The sequence below is a fragment of the Alligator sinensis genome, unplaced genomic scaffold (assembly GCF_000455745.1).
Source record: "Alligator sinensis unplaced genomic scaffold, ASM45574v1 scaffold987_1, whole genome shotgun sequence".
Classification (NCBI taxonomy): Eukaryota; Metazoa; Chordata; order Crocodylia; family Alligatoridae; genus Alligator; species Alligator sinensis.
Genome location: NW_005842574.1, coordinates 616,315 through 626,149, shown reverse-complemented (window position 1 = coordinate 626,149; position 9,835 = coordinate 616,315). Strand labels below are relative to the sequence as shown.

Sequence of the window (9,835 nt, the reverse complement as noted above, 5' to 3'; positions counted from 1 at the left end):
CCCGCCCTGTGCTGCTGGCAGCCCTCCCGCCCAGCGCGTCCCCCTTCCCCGGCTCCGAACAGATAACCCTGGAGACAAGGCAGGAATTACCCCAAAGCTGGGGCCACCGAGCAGGCACCTCAGGGCCCCGGGAGAGCTTCCCCCCGGCCCCTTTACCCCCAGCCCTGCCGAGAGCAGAACAATGTCCACCACCCAGGCCGCGTGGCAGGACTGCGTCTGCATCTGCAAACCCTGCTTCCACCCCTGCTGCCCGCGCAGTGCCACGAAGTCCGGAGAACGCCGCTTTCAACTGAAACCCCAGCCCGCCGCGGTGGAGCGCCTGGTCTCCAGACAGACTCGGAAGAGGTGGTTACCTGTGCGCAGGAGTACAGCGGCGGAGCTGCTGCATCCAGGGCTCCCCTTGAACTGATCCACGTCTTGCTAACGTCAGAGACCCAGCTAAGCAACTCTCCCAGTGGCACAGGGACTTCTCTGGGACTGGAACAAGACGTCTGACAGAGAGAGAGTGTATTATTACGGGTGACGGGGGGGAGGGCAGCTCAAGGGGAGGAAGGAGAAGAAGAGATACGGAGTTTAAAATAAAAAGTCGGCACTTCCATGCGGCTGCGCTGTGCTACGACCCACCCTGAGGGGAGAGACCACGCCGTGAAAACGACACCTCCTACAAAGCCTCTCGCCTTTGGGTCCAATTTAAGACATCTGGCAAGACCCCACTTAGCCAACGGGCTCCCGTCCCAGCTGGCACCGGGACCCAGGTGCGGAGACCGGGGCTGCTGGTCGTGGCCCGGGGCCAGCAGAGCACGGACAGATGCCTGCCGATGCATTGGTCTGATCAGTCTAAGAAATCAACCTGGTACAGGGCACTTCCCAGATACACAGACAGACGGACGGACAGACGGACGGACACACATGCAGGCATCGCCGCCGACGAACAGCCACGCACGGCAACGTAAGATTCCCCGAGTGATTTGGGCAGAGAAAGCAAAGCGCAACGGAGCGGGTCAGAGCAAACAAGCAGGCCGGAGGAGGCAAAGGAAAACCTCTGGGAGGCCGAAGCCGGGCTGCAGAGAGAGGCAGGCAGGCAGGCAGGTCCATCCACACGGCAGCAGGCTCTGCGAAAGCATGGCCATCGCCCGGCATGCACTTACAGTCTGAGCGCCGAGTCCGCCGCGGCTGGGGGCAAAGCCGAGGAGGTCGTGGGAGGGGGGCAGGTCTGGACAGAGAGCGGCCCCCTCCCTTGCCTTGCCACGGGCCAGAAAGGGATCCAGAGCGGGCGCACAGGTGTCTGAATGTCCGGGGCTGGCGGAGGCCGTGGGGCGGCCGAGTCCAAGGGCACGGTCGGCCTCTCCCTGGCTCACGGAGCGCAGGAGGGCGCGGGTCTAAGAGCGTGGGACAGCGTCGTCTCCTCCTCCGGGGCGGCAGGGGGTGAAGCCGGCAGAGTTAATACAAAAGTCACTGGGTGGTTAGGATCGAAACTGCGGCGCGGCGCTGGGTCTGGCCTGCCGCGGCCAGCTGGCGTGGGCCCTGCCGGGCGGGAGCTGGCGTCTTCTCTGCGGACGGTCCGGACAGAAGCGAGCTCCGGGCTGGCTGGGCTGGGAGGGTAGTGTGTTCTCTCTCTCGTCTCGCAATATACAAATACTGTCAGAACAATCATATATATTAATATATATTAGTCGAGTCTTTTTGGTTAAACTTTAGGCACTGCTTTGGAAGAGAAGTGGAGTTTAAAAATTAAAAAAATAATAGTAGGAGGATTAGCCGGTAGCTTTATCACATGCAGAGCAGGACAGCTGGGGAGCTCCTCAGCCGGGGTCTGGGGAGCCGGAGGGAGGGGGCCTTATGCCACGCTTAGCGCTGGCCCCTGCAGTCCAGAAAGCTTCCTGCCTGCTTCCCATCCACAGCTCCCGTTTAGGCCGGACAAGGCAAGAGCCACGTCAGCTGCATCCACGGCGCTCTCGGGACCCGACGTGTATCTGCGCCCGTAGCTGGAGGAAGAGTAGGAGGAGGACGAGAAGGTCATGGAGAAGCCGGAGCCGGTGCCGGTGGCATCAAAGCTCCCTCGCCTGGAGCCTGGCCTGGATCCTGTTCGAGAGCCTGACCTAGAGCCGGAGGTGGAGCCGGAGCCGCTGACATTGTAGGGGCTGTAGTAGCCTTTGCTGGACTGGGAGGAAGCTTCCAGCAGGCGCAGGCCCGTCCCCTCCTCCACCATGCTCCTGTCCATGGCGTCCTTGTAGGAGATCTTGAGCTTGGTCTTGGGGCAGGTGAGATACTTGGAGTAGGTGTTGACGTCCCGCAGCTTCTGGGCCGTGCGCGCATCGATGGTGCCCTTCTGCAAGGCATCGTCCAGCAAGACCCGGCCCGAGACGTCGGGCTCGATCAGCCCGCCTGTCAGGTACTGCACTTCCAGGAAGCGCTGCCCAGCCTCGTAGTACAGCCAGCCCTTCTTCAAGGCCTGCGCCGCCGACATCTTGGTCTTGGTTCTTGGATCCTCGAAGCCGTAGAAGGCTTTCTGGGCAAGGTTGATCCTGTCCACCATGATCTTGTCCACCAGCCCCTTGTTGACGGCATCAGTCACGGAGAACTTCTGCCCGGTGTTGGGGTCGACGATGCCGCCGGTGCAGGCTTGGGCTTCCAGCAGCCGCTGGCCGGTGATGTTGTCCACAAGGTTGCGGTGCATGGCTTCTGTGATGGACACTTTCTCCAGGGTGTCCGTGTCCAGGATGCCAGCGACTGGACCCGTCTCCTCCGTCGGGTCGCTCCATGATGACAGCTGGGTTCTTACCGTGGCGGGGCTAATGGGGTAGGAAGACGAGGAGCCCACGGAGGAAGATCTTGACCGGAAGCCGCTCATGTTGCCGGAGAGCATGTCTGCAAACTCTGTGATGGAGAGGGTGCCGGCGCGGTACTGGTCGAGGGCGGACTGGTCGATCAGGCCCTTTCCGATAGCGTCGTCGATGTCGTACTGCCGCCCCGACCGCCGGTCAATGATCATGGACTTGACCACCCCGTCGGAGGAGGAGATGGTGATCTCCTCCCACTCGCACTCCTGCTCCGACAGCTCCAGGTAGGTCTGGTGGTCGATGAGGCCCTTGCGGTAGGCTTCGTAAACGGACATCTCCTTCCCAGTCTCTGGGTCCACAATCACCACCCGGCGCTTGCGGACGGAGGACTTGGAGGAGGTCTTTCTCTCCCGCTTCTTCTCCTTCAGAGGCAGCAGGCACAGGCTTGTCTCGGGGTCGGTGATGCACCGCTCCATGAGCTGCAGGTAGGTCAGGTTCTCCTCGGTGTTGGGGTCAAAGAAGCCCTTGGTGTCGTCGCTGGGATCCAGCAGGATCTCATTCATTTCCTCATCAAACAGGCCCCTCTTGTAGGCCATCTCTACGGGCAGTCGATGGCTTTCCTCCGGGTCAATGATGCCTCCTGTTGCAATCTGGGCCTCGAGCAAGCGAATCCCGTGATCCTTCAGGATCAAGCCCTTCTTCATGGCTTGGAAGAGGGAGATGAGCTTGCCGGAGTAGGGGTCTTTGTAGCCGGTCACCGCCCTCTCGGCGGACAGCAGCTTGTCCTTGAACTCTGGGCCCACAATGCCCATGCGCACAGCCTCTTCCACGGTCAGCTTGAGGCCCTTGATGGGGTCGATCACGTAGCCCGTGGCGGCCTGTGCCTCCAGCAGCTCAAAAGCCGTGCCCGGCCTGATGATGCCCTTCTTCATGGCCTGGTACACGGACAGCCTCTCCTTGGTGGAGTCCACAAAGACCCCGGAGATGCAGCTGGTGCCCTCCAAGAACTTCTTGATGTGTTTGGAGACCTCTTCGACGGAAGTCAGGCCTTGCTGGAGGCGCTGAGCCGTGACTTCGTCCATCACCTGGGACCGCACCAGCTCCTCCACCGAGATCTGCTTCCTCAGGCCCCGGAAGGTCAGTTTGCGGGTGTCGCAGAGGGGCAGCAGCAGCAGGTTGTTGTTCTCGTCCTTCCTGCAGCGCTTCAGGAGCTGGGTGTAGCTGAGCTTCTCATCCGTGGAGGGGTCCACGTAGCTGCAGACCTCGCTGGGCTCGGACAGCATGTCGTGCGTGTCCTTGTTCAGGTAGCCGCGCTGATAGGCGACCTCCAAGGGCAGGTGGAAGCCATAGCGCGGGTCTATGATGCCGCCCGTGGCCAGCTGGGCATCCAGCAGCTTGAGAGCTTCCTCCTCGGGGATCAGGTCCTTCTTCATGGCCTGGAAGAGGGAGATCTTCTGCTCGCTGTAAGGGTCTCGGTAGCCGGTCACTGCCCTCTCTGCAGACAGGAGCCGGTCGTGCATTTCTGGCCCCACCACGCCTTTCCTAACCGCTTCGTCCACGGTCAGCATTTCATTCTTGATGGGGTCGATCACGAAGCCGGTGGCAGCCTGGGCCTCCAGCAGGGACCGGGCCACCTCGGTGCTGATCAGCCCTTTCTTCAGGGCCTGGTAGGCGGTGAGCTTCTGCTTGGTGGCGGGGATGTAGATGCCAGCCACGCAGCCCGTCCCGTAGAGGTATTTCCAGGTGGTCTCGATCTCCAGGATCTCCCGGATGGTTTTGGAGCCCTGCTTCAGCAGGTTGTACACCTCCAGGGAGATGATCCTGGCCTCGTAGAGCTCGTCGGCGGTGATGCGGCACCGGACGTAATCGTAGGAGGTCCAGTCCTGCTGCCGGATGATCTCGGTCTTCTCGATGATCTCGATGATGATGATGATCATGCGCTCCTTGGTCACCTTGCCAGAGCGGAAGTCCTCGAGCAGCTGCTTGCGCTGCACCTCGGGGATGAGGTCCGAGTTCATGATCTCCCACAGGGACATGGACGAGCCTGCCAGGTCGCCCACGGGGATGTCGACCTGCGTGTCCTCAAACACCTTCCGGGTCTCTGCCTCGGTGTAGATCTGGGTCTTCTCCACCACGGTGGGCATCTCTGCCTTCTTCAGGGGGAAGAGGATGAGGCCGGTCTCGGGGTCCTCAATGCACCGCTCCTTCAGCTGCGCGTAGGTGAGGTTCTCCTGGGTGTTGGGGTCGAAGAAGCCCTTGGTGTCGTCGCCGGGGTCCGAGAGGATCTGGCTCATCTCCTGGTCAAAGTAGCCCCGCTTGTAGGCCACCTCCACGGGCAGGCGGTGGCTGTGCACCGGGTCGATGATGCCGCCGGTGGCGATCTGGGCCTCCAGCAGGCGGATGCCGTGGTCCTTCAGGATGAGGCCTTTCTTCATGGCTTCGAAGAGAGAGATGGTGTTCCCGGAGTAGGGGTCCTTGTACCCCGTGACCGCTTTCTCAGAGGAGAGCAGCTTCTCGTGCAGCTCAGGACCCACGATGCCTGCCTTCACCGCCTCGTTGACGTACAGCTTCTGGTTCCTTACGGGGTCGATCATGAAGCCGGTGGCTGCCTGCGCCTCCAGGAGGGTGATGGCCGTGCCTGGCCGCAGCAGGTTCCTCTTCATGGCCTCGTAGATGTTCAGCTTCTCCTTGGTCTCTTCCACGTAGATGCCGGCGATGCAGTCGCTGCCCTGCAGGAATCTCCTCAACGCGTCCGTGTCCGAGAGGTCTTTCACTGACTTCTTGCCTTCCTTGAGCTGCTCGTACTGGGCTTTGCTGAGGACCCGGGACTCTACCAGCTCGCTGGCAGGCACGGGTGCCCGGAGGCCACTGAAGGTCAGCTTCTCCTGCTTCTTGGTCTCAGTCTCCTTGATGATGGTGATCATGATCTTGATGATCTTCTCAATAGTGACCTTGCCCGTCTTGTACTGCCGGAGCAGCTCTCTCCGTTGCTCCTCAGTGAAGTACTCGGAGTGGATCAGCTCCCAAATGGTCACAGTCCTGCCCTTCAGGGCACCCGTTGGGACCTCAAGGGTTGCCTTGTCGAAGGACTCCTTGGTCTGGCTGTCCGTGTAGACCTCCTCCTGCTGGGCCTGGATGGCTTGGTCAGAGAGGGGCAGCAGGTAGAGGCCGGTCTGCTTGTCCTGCCAGCACTTCTTCTGCAGCTGGGCGTAGGTGAGGCTTTCTTGGGTGCTGGGGTCATAGAAGGCTTTGGTGTCGCTGCTGGGGGTGGCCAGGGTCTTGCTCATCTCCTCGCTGAAGTGGCCCCGCTTCGAAGCCACGTCGAGCGGGAGGCGGTGGCTGTTCACGGGGTCGACAATGCCGCCGGTGGCGAGCTGAACATCCAGCAAGCGGATGCCGTGATCGCTGGGGATGAGGCCTTTCTTCAGCGCCTGGAACAGGGACACAGTCTGCCCGGTGTATGGATCCTTGTATCCCGTCACCGCCTTCTCCGCTGACAGCAGCCTCTCGTGGAACTCGGGCCCCACGGTCCCGGCCTTCACGGCCTCATCCACGGTGAACTTCTGGTTCTTCACGGGGTCGATGATGTACCCGCTGCCTGCCTGGGCTTCCAGCAGCGGCAGGGCAACCTCTGGCTTCAGCAGGTTTTTCTTCAGGGCATCGTAGAAGGTGAACTTTTGGCCCGTCGACTCCACCAGGACACCAGCGATGGCGTCGGTGCCCCGCAGGTACCGTCTGACAGCGTCCGTGTCCGCCACGTCCTTCACAGCCTTCTTCCCCTGGTGCAGCTCGTTGTAGAGATCCTTGTTGATGATCTTGCTCTCCAGCAGCTCGGCCGCTGGCACGGGGGCCCGGAGCCCTTCGAAGCACAGCTGGCTCTTCTTCTCGCCCTCCTCCACCACGGTGATGACGATCTTGATGATCTTCTCCACGGTGATCTTGCCAGTCCTGTACTGCTGGATCAGGTTGCGGCGCTGCTCCTCGGTGAAGTACTCGGAGTTGATGATCTCCCAGATGGTCACCATCTTCCCCTGGAACCTGCCGAAGGGCGCCGACACGGTGGCTTTCTTGAAGACATCCTTGGCTTCCTTATCGGTGTAAGCCAGCTCCCGCCCCTTGGCCGCTTGGTCGGTCAGGGGCAAGAGGCAGAGGCCGGTCTCGGGGTCGGTCGTGCATCTCTCCATCAGCTGCATGTAGGTGAGGTTCTCCTGGGTGTTGGGGTCGAAGAAGCCCTTGGTGTCGTCGCTGGGGTCTGTGAGGACCTGGTTCATCTCTTGGTCGAAGTAGCCCCGCTTGTAGGCAGTTTCCACGGGCAGGCGGTGGCTGTGCACCGGGTCGATGATGCCGCCGGTGGCGATCTGGGCTTCCAGCAGGCGGATGCCGTGGTCTTTGACGATGAGGTCTTTCTTCATGGCCTGGAAGAGGGAGATCTTGTCTCCGGTGTAGGGGTCACGGTAGCCGGTCACGGCCCTCTCGGCAGACAGCATTTTATTGTGCAGCTCCGGCCCGATCACTCCTTCTTTCACAGCCTCGTTTACAGACAGCCTCTTGTTTCTCACGGGGTCGATGATGAAGCCGGAGGCAGCTTGAGCTTCCAGGAGGATGAGTGCTGTGCCTGGGCTGAGAAACTTTTTCTTCATGGCCTCGTAGATGCTCACCTTCTCGTTGGTGGGTTTAACGAGCAGGCCGGCAACGCTGCTCTGGCCCCGCAGGTATCTCTTGACGTCATCCCTCCGCGCGAGCTCTTCGACCGTCACCGTGCCCTGCACCAGCTTGTCCAAGCTCTCCTGGCTCAGGATGCCAGCCTCTGCCAGCTTCTCTGCGGGCACCTTCTGCCGGATGCCTTCGAAGGCGAACTCCGGCTCCCCATTCGGGGCCAGCCCGTCTAGGACGTCTCTGCCATTCGGCACGGCTTTGGTCGGAGCCGCCGGTGTCACCGAAATCAGGGTTTCCTCAGGGAGGTCGTCAGTCTGGATCATGATCTCCCGCGTCTGTGCCAGAGCCGGCCGGTGCTCCTCTTGCAGCTGCTCCAGTTTGTCCCTCAGCTTCTTGTTTTCTTCTTCCAGGAGCTTCTCCTGCTGCTGCCGCTGCGCCTCCAGCTGCTGCAGCTCCTCCTGCTTGCGGCGGACGCTCTCCTCCGCCTCCTTCTGCTTCTTCTTGGCCGCGTCCAGCCTGGCACCCAGCTCCTGCTTCTCCTGCTCCATCTGCCGCTGCTGCCGCTCCTGCTCGGCCTTCAGCTGCTGGGCCTTGTCCACCTCGTCCTTGAAGAGCTTCTCCAGCTTGGCCTTCTCCTCCTCGATGAAATGCTCCTTCTGCAGCAGGGTGTCCTTCTCCGTGAGGAAGGTCTGCTGCAGGACCTGCGTCTCGTGCCGGAGCTGCTCGCGCTGGGCCAGCTGCATCTGGAGCGGGGACAAAACGGGACCGTTAGATGGAGCCCGGGCAACCGCGCACGGAGGCAAAGCAGCGCGGGGCACGCGGGGCCGGTCGTTAGCTGGCGGGGGGCGGTGCTGGCTGAGAGCCTGACGGGGTCGAGGCAGCGCTGGGTTAGGGGCAGCCCCGGGGCGCGTGTTAGTGAAGCAGCCGGCTCCTCGCCGCTGGACGCACAGCGTTAGTGGCGATGGGGGGCGGGGAAGGGCACGGCTGCGACCCGTGCCAGGATTGAACAAGGAGGGGAGGGCACATGGCGGGGAAGCTGATCCCATCCTGCTACGGGTCCCGGGGCCACTGTTGGTCCCATGCGGGCCAGCGAAGGAGGGTGCGCCCCTCCGGGACCAGGCGGGGATACCTGACTGCGTGCTGCGGTTCGTTGTGTTTTTTGTTTTTTGCAGCGAGGAACGAGCCGCAAGGGAGAGGGGCTGAACCTGGAGGACTCTCGGACGCTGGGTACCTACCCCTAAGTCCCCGGGGCCTCCAAACAACCTCCCTTCGCAATGCTCGCCCTACGGACGGGGGAGCGAGAGCTGCGAGCAGCCCGTGGGGACGCAGCGGGGCCGGGGCGCACATGCAACGGGCCACGTGGCCGTGGGGGTGGTCTGAGAGCCCGGGGGGTGGTCGGGGAGCTCCACGCCGGCTGTCCGGGGGACAGCGCGGGACGCTGGAGCGGAGAGCCACCCCGCGGAGACTGACCCGCGCGGGGAAGGGGCCGCGGGAAGGGTACCTCTTCCGAGCGGTGCTGCAGCTGCTCCGCCTCCTGCTTGAGCTTCTCCTTCTCCCGCTCCAGGTCGGCGATGGCTCTGCGCAGCTTGTCGGCCTCCTGGTCGCTCTGGTGCCGCTGGATCTCCAGCGTCTGCACCAGCGTCACCTTCTCGCGGGGAGCCAGCTCGGTCTGGTGCAGCTTCTCGCTGATCTCCTCCGCCTGCCTGCGGAAGCGCTTGGCGTCCTCCTCAGCCTTGTCCTTGGCCAGGCCCATCTCCGTCACGTGCAGCTTGAGGCGCTCGGCCTCGGCCGAGATCTCCAGCTGCCGCCGGCGCTCGGCCTCCAGGGTCTTCTGGAAGCCCTCGGTCTCCTCCACCAGGCGCTGCTCCATCTGCTCCTTGTCCTCCTGCAGCTTCTTGGCGTGCTCCTGCGCCAGGTCCTTCTGCTTCTGCAGCATCTCGGCCTCGGCCCGGAGCCGCGTGGCCTCCTGCACGGCCTGCATCTTCTCCTTCAGCATCTTCTCGGCCAGCGCCCGCTGCTGCGCCAGGTCCTCCTCGGCCAGCTGCCGCAGGCGCGCGGCCTCCTGCGCCTCCACGCTCAGGCGCGCGGCCTCCTCGGCCACCTGCCGCATCTTCTCGGCCTCCTCGGCCAGGACCTTCTGCGTGTTGTCCTTGTCCTTGAGGATCAGCAGCTTGTTCTCCTGCTCGATGCGGTTCTTCAGCTTGACCAGCTCCTCCATCTGCACCCGCACCTTGAGCAGCTCCTCCTCCGCCTGCGCCCGCTGCCGCGTGGCCTCCATCACCTCCTCCTTCAGCCGCTGCAGCTCCTCGTCCAGGATGCCCTTCTGGTGGTCCGTCTCCTCCAGCTGCAGCTTGACCTTGGCCAGCTCCTGCTCCACCTGCGCCTTCTGCCGCAGCGTC

The 9,835-nt window shown here is 62.6% G+C and overlaps 1 protein-coding gene across 1 annotated transcript in view; it reads right to left on the bottom strand.

The window, feature by feature from the left end:
• Positions 1-353: 353 nt before the first annotated feature.
• LOC102376562 (plectin) overlaps positions 354-9,835 on the bottom strand; it is a 27,531-nt gene continuing 18,049 nt past the window's right edge. The window contains exons 23-25 of the mRNA XM_025214248.1: positions 8,938-9,835; positions 1,149-8,179; positions 354-491 (exon numbers count right to left, since the gene is read on the bottom strand). Of these exons, the coding sequence (XP_025070033.1) occupies positions 1,838-8,179; positions 8,938-9,835 (7,240 nt within the window). The 3' untranslated portion in view covers positions 354-491; positions 1,149-1,837. The remainder of the gene's footprint in view (positions 492-1,148; positions 8,180-8,937) is intronic.